Source organism: Neopsephotus bourkii, unplaced genomic scaffold, assembly GCF_033783945.1.
Source record: "Neopsephotus bourkii isolate Nb327-2 ecotype Australia unplaced genomic scaffold, CSIRO-AGI_Nbou_v1 NB_1423, whole genome shotgun sequence".
Taxonomy (NCBI): Eukaryota; Metazoa; Chordata; class Aves; order Psittaciformes; family Psittacidae; genus Neopsephotus; species Neopsephotus bourkii.
In genome coordinates this window covers 1,858,639-1,879,725 of record NW_026901900.1, presented here as the reverse complement: position 1 = coordinate 1,879,725, position 21,087 = coordinate 1,858,639, and the positions used below count along the sequence as shown (strand labels likewise).

The 21,087-nt window shown below is 37.6% G+C and overlaps 1 protein-coding gene across 1 annotated transcript in view; it reads left to right on the top strand.

Annotated features, from left to right (window-relative positions):
- Positions 1 to 20,725, top strand: part of MYRFL (myelin regulatory factor like) — a 36,850-nt gene extending 16,125 nt beyond the window's left edge. Inside the window, exons 10-24 of the mRNA XM_061368008.1 lie at positions 2,585 to 2,785; positions 3,186 to 3,294; positions 3,755 to 3,864; positions 5,396 to 5,559; positions 6,144 to 6,207; positions 7,349 to 7,434; positions 8,223 to 8,293; positions 8,428 to 8,475; positions 8,592 to 8,756; positions 13,116 to 13,190; positions 15,402 to 15,489; positions 15,733 to 15,807; positions 17,866 to 17,971; positions 19,963 to 20,037; positions 20,131 to 20,725. Of these exons, the coding sequence (XP_061223992.1) occupies positions 2,585 to 2,785; positions 3,186 to 3,294; positions 3,755 to 3,864; positions 5,396 to 5,559; positions 6,144 to 6,207; positions 7,349 to 7,434; positions 8,223 to 8,293; positions 8,428 to 8,475; positions 8,592 to 8,756; positions 13,116 to 13,190; positions 15,402 to 15,489; positions 15,733 to 15,807; positions 17,866 to 17,971; positions 19,963 to 20,037; positions 20,131 to 20,217 (1,524 nt within the window). The 3' untranslated portion in view covers positions 20,218 to 20,725. The remainder of the gene's footprint in view (positions 1 to 2,584; positions 2,786 to 3,185; positions 3,295 to 3,754; positions 3,865 to 5,395; positions 5,560 to 6,143; positions 6,208 to 7,348; positions 7,435 to 8,222; positions 8,294 to 8,427; positions 8,476 to 8,591; positions 8,757 to 13,115; positions 13,191 to 15,401; positions 15,490 to 15,732; positions 15,808 to 17,865; positions 17,972 to 19,962; positions 20,038 to 20,130) is intronic.
- Positions 20,726 to 21,087: the final 362 nt, after the last annotated feature.

Genomic DNA, 21,087 nt, shown 5'->3' with positions numbered 1-21,087 from the left:
TTCCAGACTGTTTTTTTCTTCAAGGTGGAACAATTTCCTGCACTTGCCAGGAATTTGGTAAATGCTTTTATTGGGTAGACGATTCATTTTGAAAAGAGGATGAGAAGGAAAAAGAAATGCAAAGAAAGGTGGTCAAGCAGCCCCTTTCTGGTGTGATTCCAGAGCTAGTGAGTCCTGGCTCTTAATTTGGTGGTTGTAATATTGGTTTCAGAACAGGAAAAGGAAGCATTGTCTCTCTTCCTCATGGCCATTATTTTTCAGTCTCCTGATCCACATAAAGCTTTCCTTTTAGTACTTGGCTTTAGTTTACAGTTACAGTTAGACTTGCAAGAGAGAAAAAACCCAGAGCTCTGTTGTAACAGGAGCTATGAAGGGTTAGGGTCAGGGTAAAAAGGCAGAGCCCCAACAGGAGTGGGTTTGCAAGAGGAAGGTGAGGGCTGCTAAAAGCTTTCAGTACTGGCCCTTTTTTGTGTGACCAATAGCTGGTTAACGTTTGAACTGGGCATAGCATCAGGTTATGGTTATTTATGTTTATGGCTTAGAAAGATGGAAAATCCATAGGTGCCATGTAGTGGAGCTGAGAGGGATGAGGGCCTCTGAAAGGCTGCAGTCCAGTGAACTTTTTGTGTGGGCCAGTCAAGGAGCTGCTTCTTATTTGCACAGTGTCTTTCTAGTCCTTGTCTTATGGTGAAGAGCAGGCAGTTTAGAGTCATAGAATGGTCTGGGTTGGAAGGGACTTTAAACATCCTCTAGTTCTAACTAAGCTCTCAGTTGGCTCCTCATTCATTCCCAATCAGAGCTCTGTGCACTCCAACTGGTCATTAACATAGAGGGTGACATCCCCTCCTCATATCCGCTGCCTGTCCTTCCCGATTCAAGTAAAACTGGGAGCTGTAGTGTATTAAAAGCGGTTCCTAAAGAAAAAGCGAGGACTGTCAAAAGCCTTTAGTCCTAGCATTTGTAGGCCATTCCTTGGGTCCTTTTTGTCTTCCTAGGCTTGCAATTACAGCCTGGTTTAGCATTAAGGTTTGGAGAGAGCTAAAGTGCAAATCCCCAGTATGCATGGTGTTGCACAGAGGTTTCTAACGGGAGATGAGGGCTTCCAGGTGGTTTCACTCATGGCTGCTTTTTTGTCTAGCCTATAACTTTGTGTTCTCTTGTGCCATAAACCTTCTTCCTGCAGTTAGGGTTGGGTTTTGGAGGGCAGTATGGCTGGGTGGAGCTGTGAAAAGGCTTTGAAAGCAGTGTTTGGAGTTCAGGAGTTTTCTGCCCTGATGAGAAGTTTCATGCTGGCTCTTGCAGTGGGTTCTTTTATTTCAGGACACTGATCATTGTGTTTGTATCATTCCTGCATATTTAATTCTTTTTTTTTGTCCATTAATTTCCACAATACTGCTTTCATCTGAATTTCTACATCTAGCAGTGTTACAAATATCAACTCTTTACTAAATTGGAAAAGTTTACATTTGAGACATCCTTGGGATTATTGTTACCTTATATATATTTTTATGCAAGAATTTTGTACCATGTTTAATGTTAGATTCTTCTGAAATGTCGATGAAGAGCGCTACTTCCGTGTGAGACAGTTTCTTAATAGGAGTCCAGGAATGAGATTTTGCAAACCTGGCCACTATTCCAGACAAAGAAAAAAGAAGGCAGAAAAGCAGAAGGGTAAAGAGGGTGTGAACTGAAGTGGTGAAAAATCAACAGGATAGATGGAAAGGGGAAAAACCAAAAGTAGTTTTCCAGATGTCTGACAGGGCTTCACTGGCAGGGTACAGTGAGCCAACCACTGGTTAACTTAAAGTGGCAAAGCTATGCAAATGCACTGTGAGAGAAAGCAACTCATGTTCTGGCCCTTTATACACTCAAACATAATGGAACTACGAGGTGAGTAGTGGTTATCAGGCATATCAGATCATGCTCTAATTGTGACAAACAGTGGTAAGCACACAGCACCATGGCTTGTAGATGGCAAAGCCTTGTGAAAGCCTGGCTTCTTTAAATGAGTGTGAACTTTTTATCATGAGTGTATTTTTTCCAGAGTAAAATTTTAAAGCCTGTATTCAAAGGTTTGCTTTTAATAACAAAATCAAGTATTAAAATCAAATGCTTTTTCTAATTAATATGCACTGCTTTGTTTTATTGTTCTTGAAAAGCTCTGTTTCCTTGACATGAAATTAAAGTTAATTGAAAACATTACAGAGTATTTGGTGAACCACATGTGTTTAATCTCTTCCTTGTTTGCTCTTTTCTGATTTCCAGCCTCCGCTAAAATTTGCTGGTAAATAAAGACTGGTTATGTGCCATAATGTCAAAGTTAAAATTTGGAAAGCTTTGGACATTGACAGATTAGTATAAGATGATAACAAAGCAGAATTCAAGGGAAAAAACAGTGAGGCCAATGTTGTGTGAGCAGAGACACTTAGAAGTGACTCCACATTTTTTTTTTCTGTTGGTGTGTTAAAAAAGCTCTTGAATGCAATTTAAATATTAAAGACTTAGCATTTCATTTTCCCTGAATTGAATAAGCAATAGTACATCTATAGTATACTATATCTTTAAACATTTTTTTTTCTTGCAGGCATCTAACCCAGGGCAGTTTGAGAATGACAGTGATGTACTGTGGCAGCGAGGACATGTTCCAGAGACAACAGTCTATCACGGTCGAGTAGGAATTAACACAGATGCACCAGATGAAGCACTGGTTGTCTGTGGAAATGCCAAAGTTATGGGCAGAGTCATGCATCCATCTGACAGCCGAGCAAAGCAGAATATCCGGGAGGTGAGGCTGTGGAGTATTTAGGCCATTTATGTTTGCACCACAGCACACGTGTGGATCATTGTTCTGACACATGAAGCAGCTTCTTTATCCTGGGTGTGCTAAAATGCTGGCCTAAAGAAACCAGATGCACCACTGTGCTCTGCAGAGCCATCGCCTCTGGACATTGGAAGAGGCTGTCTATAGAAGCTTGGGGTATCTGCATAAGCAGGAGTTGTCAGACTGAGGGGTTATTTGCAGTACAAATAGCACTCTGCTAATGGGGAATGGGAAGATTGTGCATATTTTTTGATGTGAAGATTGACCAAGTCGCCATGTCAGGCTTGTTCTAGCTCAGTGATGTCCTAGATGACATGACATTCTTAGTGTTTCAACATGTGAATCCTGGTATTTGTCCAACTAGGTTGACACAAATGAGCAGTTGAGAAGAATAACACAAATGAGGTTGGTGGAGTATGACTACAAGCCTGAATTTGCATCTGTTATGGGAATAAAAAACACCCATGAAACAGGTATTCAGTCAGCTCTGTTCCCATTTTTCATTAACTTCCACTGTTTTTCATTGTATCGCAGTATCTTTTAACACCCTTTCTATTTCATCCTCATTTCTTAGAATACTACAATTGCATCCTGTGCTGTGTATTTCTAATGATACAAAAATGCCACGATTAAGCATTTCTGGTAATTTTCCAGCTTCTGTTTCAATTTTTAAAAATAGAAGTGTATTTTCACAGAAGTTTAATTAATCACAAACAATTTTTTTATTGCAGAGAAACAGGAATTCTAAAGGTTTCTTTTTGTTTTCTGTGGAATGGGAAAAAAGGAAGTGATATCCTGGATTTTCCTACCATAGGCAAATTCTAGATCATGTTTGGCCCTACCTGTAGCTTACAGGATGGTCAACTCAAAGCACACAACCATGGTCAGTAGTATGCTGCTGTGTTTCCTGACTTTATGTTATCTTGTGAACAGGAATAATAGCTCAAGAAGTGAAGGAGCTTTTACCTCAAGCTGTTAGAGAAGTTGGAGATGTTGCTTGTAATGATGGAGAAAAAATAGAAAACTTTCTCATGGTTGACAAGGTATGGTCTTGAGAGAGCAATTGGAGGGGTGTATTTAGACCGTTCTTTTTGTATCTGGAGCTATAAAGACACGCTATGATTTATACAAAGCTGTATTCCTCCACAAGTATTTATAAAAATCATGTTCTGCAAGTCCCTGAGAAAAAACTGAACAACCAAACGTTAGTAAATGGCTGAATCTTATAATCACAAAAAGTATTTACATTAAAATCTCATTACAATAATAAATAAACATACAATGAAAGAGAAAAGGAAAAAAACATTTCTGCAATAGTGATTTCATAGCATTGGTCCAACAAGTGGGACTCCAAAACATTCTTTTGTGTTTAAGTGTTAAAATGAATTAAGTGTTCCAGAAGTGAATAATGACAGAACTCTATTTGTTAAATAAAAACTTCCTTACTCTAACCCTGGTGTAATCACTTCATACCAAACACAAATGCTAGCTCTGTGTGCTCTGTGGGAAGGTGGTTTCTTTTAGCCATCTGAAATCCTTACTATAGCTTCCAAATCTTATATTGAAGAATTTTTATGGTGCACAAAGTAATTACCATGCTCACAGGTTGGAAACAATGGCTTAGTCTGTTGTCCTGTGCTCTCTTCCCCTCATTTTCCTGTAGAAATAGGGCTGCAATGGACTCTCAGTTGCAGAGTCCAGTTACATATGACTGCAGACAGCGCTTGTCCAGAACATTGCTCAGAGAGGCCCCTCTCTTGTGTACAGTTCATCACAGGTCAAAGGACCACTTCCCAGCCTTTTTCTGCTTAAAGCTGATAATGGGAAAAGGGAGGTTTTACAGATTGGTAACTGTCTTGTCTGGATGATGTCATGAACATGATTCTGTATTAGTTATAATAATGCATTCTTTCATTATTCTATAGAAAACACAAGTTTGTATCACCGAACTTGGAGAAAATATCTATTCAAAATACTGCATTTTGCTTTTTTCTTTTGATAGACTACAAGCAATTTAAATTCGTAGGTTAAATTTGCTATGCTATATTCCATATAAGGGAAGCATGAATTAGAAACCTTGATTAAAGCTGTGGGGAGAGCACTTTCTAGAGATGCTGTTGAAAAGGAGACTTCTGTAAAATTTGCTGTATTTGATCAGGATTCCAAACTGTAGCTGATTTCTAGGTGCTCGCGGAAGAGCAGTGGTGTTAGATCGTGACACTAAGGCAGCACTATGAATCAAATAGTAGATGCCTGTTGTCACAGTGTTAAGGTTTAAAATTCAACACAGTATGCAGATAAAATATAGTTATAATTCTTGGTTTACAAAGCTTCTTCAAGCTCTTCTGCAAGTCCTCATTTTCAATTTACCATGAAGAGAACATAAACAATTTTTACAATCTAGCAAAAACGGTTTTATAGTCATAAGTGTGTTCCATTTACAGTGAGGTACCTTGTGTTTGCATTTTAACTATTCAATGTGTCCTTACATAAGTGACTTCTATATTCATTACTTCTTGTTACATATGACTGATGAATATACTGTATCTCCTTTTGTCATTGTTTTCTTCTCAGGATCAGATCTTTATGGAGAATGTTGGTGCTGTAAAGCAGCTTTGTAAACTAACCAACAATCTTGAAGTCAGAATAGAAGAATTGGAACAGTGGAATAGGAAACTGGCCAGGCTGAAACGAATGAACAGTTTAAAGTCAACTTTCAGTGAAGAGAGCAAAGTCAGGTACCTGTCTGGGATGTTTGCTGATGGCTGGCACAGAGATTGGTAAAGTGCTCTTGGTGGTGGAAATGAAAACCAGTTCTGCTTGACAGTGGAGCTCAGCTCATTTCCAGCATTGAAGTAGTGCAAAAAATGCCAATTTCTCATATTTCTTAACTCACTGACAAAATTAATATTTGGAATAGCTGTTAAATTGTGTAGTTTTTGTAACTGCTTCTGCATGACAAAAGTGTAGATTATGTCCAGTTGCAGCCCTTGAGTGTGGAAATTGCTAAGAGAAATCTGCAGAGCTGCTTCTGCAAGGAGAAATCATCATTAGTTCTTCAGTGGAAGTGACAAGTGCTTCCTATTTCTAAATCATTTCCCCAAATTTTCTTTGAAACCAAATGTAGCATTTAATAACATTCACCTGCATGAATTAACTGGAGGTCTTTGTTCTTTAAAACGAATCTGACAACACTTCTGCCTTTCTCTTCTTAAATGTTGAAATTGCAAAAGCAAGTGACTAACACCCTATTGAAAATGTCGCTTTTTCATTTATTAGTTGCTGAAGCATTTGAATGTTAAAAAGCTCTTGTTTCTTACAGCAGGTATAGTCGAGCTACTAGTCTTTTGCCGTCAAAAAAATCAGTCCCGCTAAAATCCAGCAAGGTGAGTGAAATTGAATATATGAAACATGCCTATGAAAGAGGTTTTGTAAGTGCTGAAATACTGGTGAAAGCTTTTGTGTTTCTAAATATAGAATAAAATTCATTACCCAGAATTACTGTCATGCTAGAAACTTAAAAACTTAACTGTAATGAGATGGAAAATATGTATGAGACACTTCTGTTTCTTGCCTATACATTGTGTGTGTGAGACTAGGTCCACACTGTGTAATGGTGTGAAGGTGAACACCAACAGGACAGAGCTGTTGAGCTTGTAGGTGTGTTCACATGGTGTGTTCACAAGGTGCAGCCTTGCACAGAAATGCTCGTTTCAGTTTGGAAGTCTGCACAGCGATAATTCTTCCTCAGCTTTCTTCCTTGGAGAAGCCTTTCACTGGGGTTTGTAGTTAGTATCTCCTGATTTATACTGGCTAATGCTGTCCTTCAGGTGGTTAAGACCTGGATAGGATGTCATTGCTATTGCTGACTGTCCATATCTTGATATATAAAGAAGAGATCACTTTTCAGAGAGATTAAATGAGTTGACCTTTTCCAATACAGTCTTCTCTAGGCTGCCAAGTCCTGTTTTTTTAAATGAATCAATGCTCTTTTGTCTACCTTGCTTTCGCTAGTGCCAAAGAGCAAGGAAAAATAACAGGTCAAATGTTCTTTATTCCATAATGACGATAAAATGTTTCATCATCTAAATCATCCTACTTGTGTGGATAGTGTCTTCTGTATTTACACTGGCCCTGGTTTAACTTGGTCGGAGCATATACTGAAAGCTGCTCATCTCTTAGTTCTGGCCACCGCTGATTTAATAATTTCATTTTTAAATACTCCAAGAGTATGAAAAATGGCAGGAAGGAAAGAGAAGGAGCTGTTATTTTTACCCATCCTCTCTTCCTTTGTAGTGCTTGTGTCCCCAGACTATCAACAATGCACATTGCATTCACAATTTAGGGAGCCTTTCATTACTGAAGTTTTTCTCTTTAGATGTGGCCCTTGCATAAGGATGACTTGTATGGTTCATGTGAAAGAAACAATGTTAACCTAAAGTCAGACTAGTGTAGTATTCCCTCACCTACTAGTACCAGCTTAGTCATGTGTCGCTTAAATTAACCAAGCATCTTTTTTTTTTCTAGGTTTGTTTGTCAAAGACAAAAGGGTCTTGCTCCATGAAGGTTTTCCGGGTGACTGTAATAGCTTTGATTGCTATTATGGCACTATGGTAACAATTAGTTATTAAAAAGTTGACTTGGTTCTTCTCCCTTCCCCTTTCTACTTATCAGAAAGAAGACTGTGATTTTTTAGCTCTTCTCACCCTTCCTACTCAAATAACACAATGTGTTAAAATTAACAGTGACTATACCTGGAAATACTGTATAGTTGAAATTGTTTTAGAAAAGTGAGATACTCATGTGGTGAACACACACCTAATCTCTGTCCATGTCACAATGTATGGTGCACCTTGAACGAATCTTGGTGGCTCATGTGACAGATGCAAAGCTGAACTCATGAGACTTTACATGTTTTATGCAACTATTCTGTTCTGAAGTACAATTTCTGATGTACAGAGTGATTCTATTGTGTGAAATGAAGCTGGACTTGTTTCAGCAAGTGGGCAGTCCTGTGACTATGAAAGCTTAACTTGGACATTGGACTTGTGGAAAGGGAATTATGCTCTGGACTTCTGAAATTGCCATTTTCTGTTTCCAGTCCAAAACTCGGGGTCTTACAATCTCTATGTGAACTGAGTACTTTGAACTGGTGTTTCAATTTTATTTACAATTGAAAACAGACCATATTTTGTGATGAATACAAGTATATGCATACATTTATAGAAGTATCTGATCTAAACTCTATTAAATTCAGTTGAAATTTTTCTCACTGGAGGGGAATTGATCAAATAGTTAACTCATACACTACTACATTTCAACAAAGTGCTGTCAAAGTATTATTCATATTATGTTACATAAGAGATGGATGTAAATCTGCAGAGTAATTCTCTTTCTACAGTGCTTTGACAATCTGGACCCTGTATTTACTTAGCATTCATGACAGACGCTTCGAAAGCCACCCAGTTTACAGGCAAGTAGTTAAATTTGTGTTAGTGAATTAGAATTAATAATAATTAATAATTAATTAATAATAGGTTGTGGACCAATCTGTTTTGGTCCACAAGTCTGATGCCCATTTCTTAATGAATTGTTTTTTGTCATTGGCAGTACCTCAAGTTCTGTTCTACTCTCTCACTCTACTACTACAGCAGGTATGGTATTTCTGCTGGTGTACATGTGCCTAACAGACTTTCAATTTCTGTGCTACTATAACATGCCAATAGACACACAGCACCAGTGAGAATTGTGTCTTTCTTTTCCCCTTTAGCATTTCATGGGGAAAGCACAATTTCTCAGAGCACTCAACCTGTCAGCAGGATCCCTGAGGTGAATTTCTGTGACATTTTGCCTTGTGACAAGGTTTACTGTTGTCCAATACATCAACCAAAAGTCCAATCTCCAACTTATGAGGAAACCAATGCAAAGACGAAACGTAAGTTGAAACTTTAATTTCTGTTATTTGCTGTGTGAGTAAAGACTATATGAAGAGTGTAGAGGAAGGTAGTTAGGTTCCTACTAAAGAGCCTAGTCCAGAGGATTTAAAAAATCCTGATACAACTAATCAGCACTGCAGTCAATGTGTTTTTGAAAAATCTGGCCTGGTCAGCATCAAGAATTTGGGGTCCTAAGATGTTTTGTCAGATGTCACTGTTCTTCCTGGCCATTCACCATAAGTGATTTCATGTGAACCAGAAAGTCACTAACACCTTTAATTAACTTCTGGCTACAGCTGGACAGGAGTTGATTGGAGGTGGTAGAGGGTTAACAGATGTAAAAAAACCCCAAAAGACTTAATGGTATCACCGTGGGATGATAATACATTTTTTTTTTTTGTGGGCAGAAACAGAAAGTCAACTGGCAGAAAACAGAAAACTTAGAACTAAAACTCTGCTTATTCAGGCAGGATTTCAGAGTAGACAGAAGTATTTGAAGGCAGAGCCCTATGAAATAAATAACTTTTACTGGAACTAATTATCTTTCAGATACTGTTTGCCTGATGTTATGTGTGTAATATATGAGTAAGTGTACTGTTTAGAACTTCCATAATATTTATAAGAAAGAGTTTATGCATAAAGGGATGCACAAGTTGTTGGAAGCTGTATTCCTCTTTCCTAGACCTTAACATTGTCAATGTCTGGAAGCAAGTGTTGATATTACTAAACCTAGCTTTCATACTCTTCCTTTCTTGGCCACTGGCCATTCTTTATACTGCAAAGTGTTGTCTGCAGACAAGCTGCATGCAAATGTCCTTATGATTCTCAGTGCTGCAGTAAACCCTGTGGCAGATACAGCTCAGTGCAGTGCTTTCAAGAAGTTATACCTAAGTGATTTGTATTGCTCCACAGTCTGAGTGTTGACTAATTAAAAAGATATTAATCTAATTTACAAATTAGAGAACTGTAGACAGATGAAAATGAAATTTGAAAGCCGCCTATCCCCAACTGGCTGCTTTTGATACTAGGTGGAAAGAGTAAACACAGAGCATTACCTTCTTAAGCTCATATGCTCCAAATAGCATTAAGCATGGATCCAAGAGTGAAAAATCAGCACAGTACACAATCTACAGAAAGATTTCAGATCTGTACAAGGTTAATGAAGCTGAATGCATCCCCAGATGGAAGGTAACAATGTCAATATGAAACCCAAACAGAAGGAAAACCAACAAGCTGATTAATGTTGCTGTAGCCAAAATAAACGAAAATTTCTTCAGAACAAAAAGCTAAGAACTAAAATGGGCAATAATCAAGACAAACAGTGAATATTTTAGAATCAGCTAATTAGTCTGATTTGTGCAAATACGAAACTATTTGAAATTACAGTTGAATAAAATGCTAACTTAGGAGTTCGTTTTTAACAGACACGTTCCACTATGTGATACCCAAATTCAGTGGGTATAGGCAATTACTGAGTACAACCATGGTACCTACTAATCCCTTGCATCTCAGATTTGTTGAGTAGAAGGCTATTAGGAGTGTTCAAGTAGGAACAAAAGCATTTATACACAAGACAGGATTTATTAACAAAAATTCAGCACATCTTCATGTAATCTAGCTTAATGCGGCCTTTCTCCCTCATACTTTGTTATTAACATCTGGTTTCTCAAAGGATTTAGATTTTCAAACTCTTATTGATTTCAGTGGAGGTGAGCAGCATGAATACCCTTCAGCCTCTGGGCATTTTCTGTACTCTGCTTCCATGCCATTAGTGCTTATTGCTTTCCCCTTCATGTTAGGTGTCTCTGGTAACCAGGGGCTGTCCTTACTTCCCTTCAGAGTGTTGTTTCTCCCTGGTGTCTCTTCCTCACAATAAAAGCTTGGTGAGGGCTCCTGCTGGGATTTGGTCAACTTCAAGCATTTGCATTTATTGCTTTCAGATAACGGTTAATGGATTCATAGCAAGCTACAACCACTACAAAAAATCACCAGCAGGTTTTTTCCACAATGCTTATAGCATATAACAACTGAATTAAAACCAGAAAGTGCTTGAAGCTAAAAAAAATAAAAATAAAAATACCACATTTATTGGATTAGTTTATCTGAATCTAATCTGAAGATAATGGTTTTCCTCATTACATTCTGGTTGTGCTAATACTTTTATATTTGTTATTGAATTGGATCTTCACACCCCACACGGGCCTTGAAAAAGCCCTCAGAGTTACTGTATGCAACAGAGTGGAAGTTTATAATGTACTGAAGACTGCTACAGTGGTTTTTGGTGGTTCCTGGTGTTCTCAGTCGTTAACTTGAGCTCCAAATAAAAATAACACCAGGGGCCAGGTTTCTACATTTCGTTTGGACTGCATCAGCTTAAAGGACAGTGAAATGGTAATTTTATGATGAGTAAAAAAAAAGTAAAAATAAATTCCTATCCTGGTTACTGACTTAATTTAAACAGTTGAGATCTTAGGGAAGTAAATCTGCCTTCATACTGGTTTTTATATAAAATTCTCATTTCCACTTCATACTTACCTCCATCCTCTGTGAAAGAATCACTGTTAAATGTTTAGTAATTCAGGATACTTAATAAATATTCCTGCCAGCAGGTGCAGCTGAAGTATTTTATCTACTTGGGGAACATCTTTCTTTCAGTGAGCAATCTTTTACCTTTAACAGGGGACACAGGTTTTCCCGTGGAATAATTCTCTGTTAATGAAAATGCAAAATGTCAGGGAACGTTAAATGCATTGCTAATGCACCTAGGCTATTAGGAGAAAACAGAAGAAAGTGATGAAAGGAAGATATGGCAACTAGTTTGTAAATTAAAAGGAAGAGTGAGAGAACTGATTGGCTTTTTTTTTGGGTCTGTCTCAAGACCGACTGTACATGTATAACTGATTGCACATGTTCAGTAGCCTTCTGTCTAGGTGTGTGGAACAGTACAAAGAAATGGTACAGCAGATAATTACTAATGCAAAAGTTACCACCTAAGTTGGCATAACTGGTAGAACTGTATGACAAGCAGGTAAATAGAAAATGAATTCAAGAAGTAATTAGCAGCAACATCACAAATTCGTAACAAAACACAAAAATTATAGCAATCCCAAAGATAATTTTGTGCTACGTTGCCTCTGGGCTCTCACATTCCAGTTGTAATGTTGTTCTGTGCTCTTGGTCACCTAATAGCATGGAAATACCTGGATTTTCTTCTTTCCCAATGCTGAAATGAAAACCAAAATCTGGACTGAATAAGAAAACAGGAAGGTCAATCCAGCTATCTTGTTTCAGTGAAATAATTAATTTTGATTCTTCCTTTTGTAAGATAATTTTTATATAATGAAACAGTGACTTCTGTTCTAAACAGCCATTTTGAAATGAGAAAATTTCCCTTGGAAAATGTGGGAACTGAGCATTTTGATATTCTGGAAATACAATATTCCTTCCTTCCCCACCCTGTGATGAAATGTTGTTTGATGAAGCATGTTAGTTTAGGCAAGATCAACATTTCTTGATGCCAGTTTATTGGTAATATGTATCTGGATAGATTATTGGCTGTCAGTTAGTGTAAAAGCAGAGGAATAGCTTTAAACCATTTCCCATGGTCTTGAAGGGCCATTTGCCTTCCTCAGGTTGTACTGTGTGATGATTATTCAAAAGAGCTTTTAAAGTTCACTTTTCTACAGAAGTGCTGAGAAAACTAATAGAATAATAACAATAAAAATCATGATCTTATGTTTCCCCCTCTAGTTCAATATTCCAAATTATAGAGGTGCCATCACTGAACATGGTGATCATGTTTGTTAGAGCTGTGTATTAGTTCCTTTAATTTGGTGATTCATCCTTCTCCTTCTGAAGTGCTGTGTCTCACTTGGGTCAGTATCGATGTCTTACATCTTGCACTCAAAAAGCTAATTTATTCCCCTGGCCTATGTTTGCGTTTCAGGTGCCTATTCTTAATAATGATGTTTTCTTACTCTTACTAAGAAAGATGTGGCTTTATGATCAGATTTGTGCTGAAGTGCCTGACTGGATGTTGACTTTCACTTTGTCTCTGTGTTATAACAATTGGTGATATTCTGTGTGTGAGATGAAATTTATTCTATTAGACTATCTTTTTAATGTTTTATATATCCTGTAGCATTTAAAAAACTTGTTTCTTGTTATCTACAAACTCTTTTGACTGTATGTATCTTCTTCTGAATAGAGGTGCTTTGTATTTTAAAGGTTTGTCTTGTGGCTATGAATACCTTTATCTAAGAGATAAGTAACAAAACATCTCCTGGTGTTGCATTTATATTTTGCTGTTACAACTGTGCAAGGATAACTTGGACGTTTCTACATACATCCTTTCACAGGAAAAAGAAATAACATGTTACCTGAGCAAGATCCAGTCAAAAAATATAATGGAAAACCTGACCTTGGCAGTGACTGTAAGTCCCGTATTTTATAAAAAACCTGTTGAAATATATAATTGTATAACTCTGAAGAGCTACCTTTAGGCTTGGAATTCTGCTACTGTAATTAGAGAAGTTTCTTTATAACTGAGCATTATAGGGAATTAACACTTCGGAATCTATTGAAGACCTGTGATTCACTGTAATTTTATTGTCATTCCAATTTATTCTTACATCTTTATTAGATTTTTATAGACATTCTGGCTGCCCTCTCTAGAGACTCTTGACTTGTCTTCAGATGAAATAAAATGACAAGTGATATTTTGCTTGATAGGGGCTGAAATCTTGTAAGGTGCTTAACACTGCTAACCCTTATACAGCAAAATGCTTAAGTATATGAGTGTAGTATTTGTGTGCGAGAAAAACATGATACAATATAAAGGAATTGTTTGGGGTTTGGATCAGTTGACCTAATGGATTAAAGCATCAGCTGCTTGAAAGGGGCCATCCTTACCTTAGGATCCTGACACTTCCTGCCTCAGTGGAGCTGGTATGAAGTTCGTCGGCACAAGATTTCTGGCTTGATTTCAGGCTCCCATTTTAGTGACTGTGCACTGCTGTCAGAGCCAGTCTGGGCTGCAAATATTGATTCATTTCCATGAAGATCAGTATCTGTGGATTACATATATTAGAACAGCATGCTCTGGCATTTGTTCAGTATAAGCAGGAGTATGCCTTGTCTTTTCTGTTCATGTGGATGCTCTGTTTTAAGGTTTGGGGTTTTGGGGTATTTGATTAATGATCAGGCAGTATTTCGATGGTAAAAAAGTCTATATACTGGTATGCACTACAAGCAGGTAATATGGGAAATATAATTCCTCTTTTGATATTTTTACATGTCTGCGTATCTCAGGTCCTTTGTCGTTTTACGTGATATGTGTTGTAATGAGATGCTGTGTCACAGGGAAATGTTCTCCTGTGCTAGTTCTTCGAGATTAACATGCTCAATTTCCTTCTGTCAATTAAGCATACCTGTGGATATTTCCATGCTGAAAGTTTAGTATATACTATCACACAGGTATTTTATAATCAGAGCACAGGTCAGCTTATAATCATCAAGTTTCTCTGCAAAGCAGGGAACTGTCGCTGTAGAACGGAGGAACAGAAACACAAAAGCAGTGTTCAAAGTGCGATGTGAAGAGCAGGCTTGGGCCTGCTGAACCAGTCCTCTTTGTGCTTTCTGCACCAAACTGCAACACTTAAAATATCAGCAGCTTGATGCTGTAGTCAACAGCTGGAATCTGGCCCTCTGCTGATGCCCCATACACTCCCTCCACATCTGGGCCTTCCCCAGTGCCTTCCCCAGATCATTGTCAGTATGGGCCTAGGTCCACTAAAGGGGATTAAACTTGTTCAGCTCCATCCACTTGAGGACTCTCCACAGTTCAGACTGAACTTGGCTGGTTTAGGGGTCTGAGATGCTGCAGGTTTTAACTATGGACCTGCACTGATCGGACGCTGTAGATGTATCCAGAAGAAATAAGCTTTTCAGGATGCAGTTCAGTGCAGTGATTTCTAGGCCAGCTGTGACAGCAGAAGCTGTGCTGCTGTGTTAGCACACTGGTTCTTGCTGCTCAACTCTCCACAGGGCTAATCTGCCTCAGAGGAGAGCCACACCATCATGGCTATACCCTTCATTGCATATGTAGGATGCTGCAAAACTCTTAAGTTCTTGCAAGTTCAAGGCAACATTTTATGGAGAAATTATAATATTCATAAGAGTTAGCTAGCTCTCCTGCATGCATTCCAAATTATTTCTCTGAGCAAAAGTAATGTTTTTCAAGTTAATGGCTACTTGCATGAGCATGGCTTCTAGTACATTAAAATGAACATTGACACATTGGTATTCTACTTGGACTGACATCAAAATAGCTTTCAGTGTCTGCCCAAAAGAAAATGTTACAATATTAGGTGCCCAGCATATCTGTCCTTGTAAACTGACCAAGGATCTTACCTTGAGGTAAGATCTCCCTCAAGATCTTACCTGAGGTAAGATGCCATCATTCTGATGGCAGAATGAAGGTAATCAACCAGAGGCTTTTTACCAAGCTCTAATTTAGACCTGCAGCAACTCCTGTAGTGGCAAGTGAGAGTGTAGATGGCACTGTATTGACTGCAGTTTTATTATATTCTTATCTAATATTTCTGAAATAATAAAAGATAAAATATTATTCTTAATATTTTTAGGGATTGATACAACAATCAGTTCCATACAGATTTTGGAAACTCAGCAAAGAATTGACAACAGCTATTGTAGTAAAAATCTACAGTGCAGGTAGGTAAATTTTTTTATTATGCTTTATTATGGTGAAATAAAATACTATTAATTAATACTATAGTCATGGTTGCTTGGTTGGCTCTTTCTCACAATTGTTGGCTCCTTCTCACGGTTGTTTCCTCCAGCATCCAGCATACCTTTCCACATTTTTAACTCTTTAAATTTAAGTTCAATTTCCACATTTTTGCAAAGATATTGTTTATCTCAAAAGCCTATGTGCATTAATGCTACCTTTTCCAGGTCTGGAAATTACAGTTATGTTATTCCTGTTAGCAAATACATGCCCATGGATGTAGAAATATCACTGGAAATAAAGTAAGTACAATTAAAGCTAATGCCTCATAATAAGACAGTAATTAATATTTTGGATAGTAATTCTTATCTGACTTCTGTCGTGACATGAATTTGCCCATATTAAGAGGAGTAGGTCAAATCTATGCACAACACAGTTCCTAATGTAGATCCTTTGCAGTAGCATAGGCCCGGTACTGCTCTCAGCCCAGTCACAATTTCCCCCAGTCATGCAGATATTAAAATCCAGTAGTGTTAAGGTTCAGTCTAATGATCGTTTGAGTGGACACGTATACATATGTTAGGAGAATTGTGGCCTTTGGCCTAAAGATTTGATTTATTTTGATTTTTTTTTTCCTAGAGAAATATTACTGGGAACATTATAAACTTATATAAATAACTCTAGAGAACACCTTTTTATTTCACTTGTTGTTCCAAGCCCTGTAAAGGGGAATTTTGAGCAGGAACCTCTGGTAAGGAATAAAATTGTGACTTGCAGCAGGAATAAACAGCAGTATTATTCCTGTCAGCAGACATTTTCTTCTCAAATAACAGGCTAGCTCCCCTGCATTCTCCCAGAAGTGTCCTTTCTTTTGGGCTCTTCTTTGAGAAAGGCCAGCGACAACTATAACAGCTGCCAAACACTGCTTGATGACACTGCGTGACTTCAGTCTCTCCAAAGAAAGGGCCCTGTGAAGTTACAGATTGTCTTTAGGTCAAGTCTTTTGATGTTATCTTTGTAAACATCTGCCTTTTCCAGATAAGAGGAAATATAAAAATACCCAATGAAGTGCCTGCTTGTTTTCTACAGCCACTGAAAATTTGTCTTCTAAGTGTATGCCATTATAATCTAATAATACAGCCCTCCCATATAGGGATTAATACATCATACTTGGAGTTTACTGAAGCAGTTACTGAATTTATTTTGGATATTGGTTTGTGGTGTTGGAGGGAGGGGAATTTTCAGTATATACCTTTTCTATATGCTTTCACTAAACAAAGCCACAAAATTAAAAAAAACAAACACTTCACAAAGACCAAACTTATTTTTGTTACTGCCATGTCTAAATACTGCAAGATAAGGAAATAATTTAAAAATTTGAAAAACCTTTATGCCTGCTGAATAAAATTGAATGAAAACAATACACACGACTAACAAGCCCACTAGGACAGGCAATCTGCCATACATGAATTATATGCTTTAAAATGGATGTTTCTTATAATACCTTGTTAATGTTGTGAAAACCCACTTAGTGGGGGGGTGATTCATTGTTGCACAAAGTATGAACTGTAAATATTCATGTAAATAAACTTTTCCCCATCATTTGCTTTCATTTTTTCTGCTTGACATTGGCATATCTGAGTTCCTTTAGATTTCCAAGGCATTTCTATTTGTCCATGCTCTTCTCAGAAAAGTCATCTGGTAACCTAGGAAGTGCTGGAAACTCCCCCTAGGGATAGCTTGGAGAAGATCTGACCATGAAGTCATTGCTTTTGAAGAATTCTGAATGAAATTCTGTTTACCACTGCTTTGCCAGACAAAGTCTAGTATATATTTACTTCTTTTTAATGTCATATTTGCATCAGTACAGTGGCAAATAGGAGTTATTTATGTAGGTCCCTTATGGGTCTGTTGTCCATAAAATTGATGTTGTGCTTAGATACCCAGGTACCCTCTGGCACAGGTATGTTATACCTGTGCATGATGTAAGCCATGTGACTTGAGCATGCCATGTTGATTTAGTAAAAAGTCATGTACCATGGCTTCTGGTATGGATAGGCTTAAGGTTTGAGGAATTTTAGCATACATTTCTGGATTTATCTTAACAACTGTAAAGATCACCCAGATTTACAAATGCAAAACATCCTCCATTTGTGGGAGGGATTGGAACCAGATTAGAGGTTGGTGGCTTAGGTTTATCTCTTTCCTATCAACCGGTGAAGTAAGCTCCTGTGCTTTATTCTTCTACAATTCAATTCTTTGGATTTCTTCCCCTATGTGTATATTGTATTTATATGTATGATTCTTCTAATTTGAGAACAATTATGGGAAGGATCATTATTTTTCTCTGTTTCTTGAAGCACCACAGAACCATTAATTGTATTTCTCTGCGAAGTCACTATTGGAAATTATTGCTCTCATTATTCTTCAAAAACCAGTAAGAAGTTGTTCCTAGAAACCACACAGGTAAGATTTTTGCAGCAATACTCTGACTTTTGGGGATCATTTTTATAAAATGAATGGCTGCCAAATTCTGATCTTGATTAAGGTAGCAGAAATCCAAATGGTACTTTGAGTCTGCCAGTCATAGCTGGTTTTGACATGACCATGATGAGATGTAGCCTTTTTGTAGGAGTCAATATTATCCTGCTTTTTTATAAAAATCTATCTGGTGACACTCTGCAAGGACAGTTTTGAATCTGCTTCAGCCTAACTCACCGTTATAACTCATTGTGTCTGCAGGGATACTTAAGAAATGGGAGTATTTATCACCCAGGACTGTAGGAGTCAGAGTTCTCTAAACTCTCATCTACTCTACTGTTTCCATTATTATTTTATGGCTAATGAATTTCAGTTTTTAAGCCTTGAATTCACTGGAAACAATGGTAGTGTTCCTCGTTATTTCTGTGTGAACAGGAGTTTACCAATAAGTGTCTCTAGGGAATATTCTTCATTGTAAAAACAGGAGTTGTTTGCATGTCATTCTCTGGATTGCATCAGTAGGAATAAGAGCCTTTAAAACATGTTAGCTTTTCCCAGTAAAAACACTACTTACAGACCGGATCTTGCAAAACCTCTGAATATCTCCAATGACTTGATGAAGGCCTTAGATTCCCTTCAAATTCTCTGGAAATGTAAGATTTTCAAGGCCTGGATGTGTCCACATTGCTTGGAAATGCTTATTCTGGCTATAGCTCTAGGAAAGGTGGAAGCGAGGATAGCAGCATTTCTGAACACATTCTAGGAGAAACCTCCCTGAAGTTGGAAGTAATTTCACAGTCTTCTTTACGTTTCTGATCTGTGGTACCACACATTATATGTTCTTCATCGATTTTAAATTTTTTTTTGGTACTTTGTCAATTTAGAGCAGTTGAGATACCCCCAGCCTTAAGCTGACTTTCTGATCAACTTTTCAGATGTCTTTGGGAAGTTACAGGCTTCTCTGCAATTGCAGCAAAGGCATCAGAAAGCCAAAATTGTCCACATTTTGACCTATCTGCTGTATTTCCAACAGAATTGAAATTAAGTTAGATCCAGACAGTTTCACAATGTAAAAGTATTCGTGAAGCTTACTGCCAACACTGGTAAAAGAGATTTCCTGTATCAACCTGAAATCCACATCAAAAAACTAAAGCTGCAGTGAGCATTCAGACTTGATGTGTCTCAGAATAGAAACGCTGCCTAGTTGAAGAGTTTTTTTCAGGAGGATTTTCCTAGGGACTGGAAGGCTTACTCTCTACCAAAGGGGAGGACAGCAATCATTTGGACTCAGCAGTCTCACATAAGTTGTATCATGTGAACATGTCATCTCCAACAGAGAAAAAATGTCAGAAAGTGAAGAGAGGAGTGAAAGATGAATAAAAGTTACCCTGGATCATTAGGTTAAGAAGAGGTGAGGACTGAATTTTGTGCTCTTCAATGTAGCATAAACATTTCAGATAGAGAATGTATTATTTTATTTGTACGTGACTATTAAAACCAACATGAAACTTTACCTTCATCTGTTTCTGAAATACTGAGTGAAGATGTTACCCATATCTTTAGAAAATGTGCAGGAACTTTCACTGCCTTCTGAGGACTACCAAATCAGCAGAATTGCCATTTGCTACTATTACACCTTGAAGCCCTTGGGCCACCTGGCACATCAGGAACAATCCCTATTTGTTGTGGGATTAGCTTGGATAACTAGAGAGGGAGCTCAGTTATTCAGAGCCAGCTGCATGTCAGTAGGAGCCAGATGTCTGTCAGCTCCTGCACAGAGCTGATCAGATCAAGCTCACATTTGCAGGGTTTTAAATGAGCACTTTCTGTCTTTAAATATTCTGACTATAGCTATCAAGTCATGTTATCATAATTACTTTGCACTGCATTTGTCAATGAAATATTTCCAGAGCCTATCCTTCTTTCCAATTTAATGTGAAATGAGGTTATCTAATCTCTCTCTCTCATTTATCTAGGGACGTCAGCATATTTGGACTCTCCCTGTAGCTAAATTCTATGACAGCGCGTACTATTTCCGTGTAGCTGTACCGGTAAGCCTTTGCAAATGGCAACATAGCAAAAAACAAATAGCATTTGAACTGAGAGAAGATCCTATATGAATCCCCTTTATTTTTGTTCTGCAGGGTTTTGCAAGTTGCTTGACAGATCCTTATTTTGATGGAGTATTTTTTACTGATTACTACTTCTATTTTTATCGGCAGTGTAACTAAAATGTTGTTGATCATTCTGTTCTTTGGGGAAAAGACAAGGAATGACAAGACTTGTGAATGGACCTGCATATTTTTCTAAAACTTCTGCTGAGCTGTACGGCATTCTCAAGTTTGTTTCACTTTTAAAACAATAAAGGAGAAAAATAAAGTGTTTGACAACAACCCTAGCTCTGCATTTCCAGGAACTGTTTCTAAAAGGGGTGACGGAGTATCTGATGTGTAAATAAAATAATTCCATTAATCATAGTGAAGTTATATAATATTGTAGTTACAGCAGACAAAAACAAATGGGTTTGAATTCTGCTGAGTTGGGATACACTCCAATCCTGAGAAGATGGTAAGATGATAAAATGATATTTGCAGTCAGGATCTGCTTCTGTCCTACAGGCATATGCCTTCTCTTAATAATTTCTGCCCTTTATTTACATATAAATCTATTTATTTTCTTTTTTTTTTTTGCTAACAAACCCTAAACCAACCCAAACTTTGGGAGGGAAACATAGTACTGTGCAAATACCCTCTAAAGTAAGTGCTATAAGTTAAGAGTACAACAGGACAATTCCACAGTTTGTGTATACACATTTCAGAAGCTGTATCATCATTGCCATTACAGTTGTGTGATTTAAGGACGCTGCTGCTGTTTGTATGAGGTATCTTTCAGCTCTCTCTTTTGTTTTCGTAAACTCTACAGCAAGAATGGACAATTTACTCCTAAATGCAGGTTATTTATTTTCTCTTGGAGTTTGTGATTTGTGCTGCTTGACAAAAGAATAGAAATGTTTAGGAAGAAGATTGTCTTGCCTGCACAGCTTTCTAAGATCCGTATGGATACACTCTTGCGTGGGAGAAATCTTTCTGCTTATATTTAGG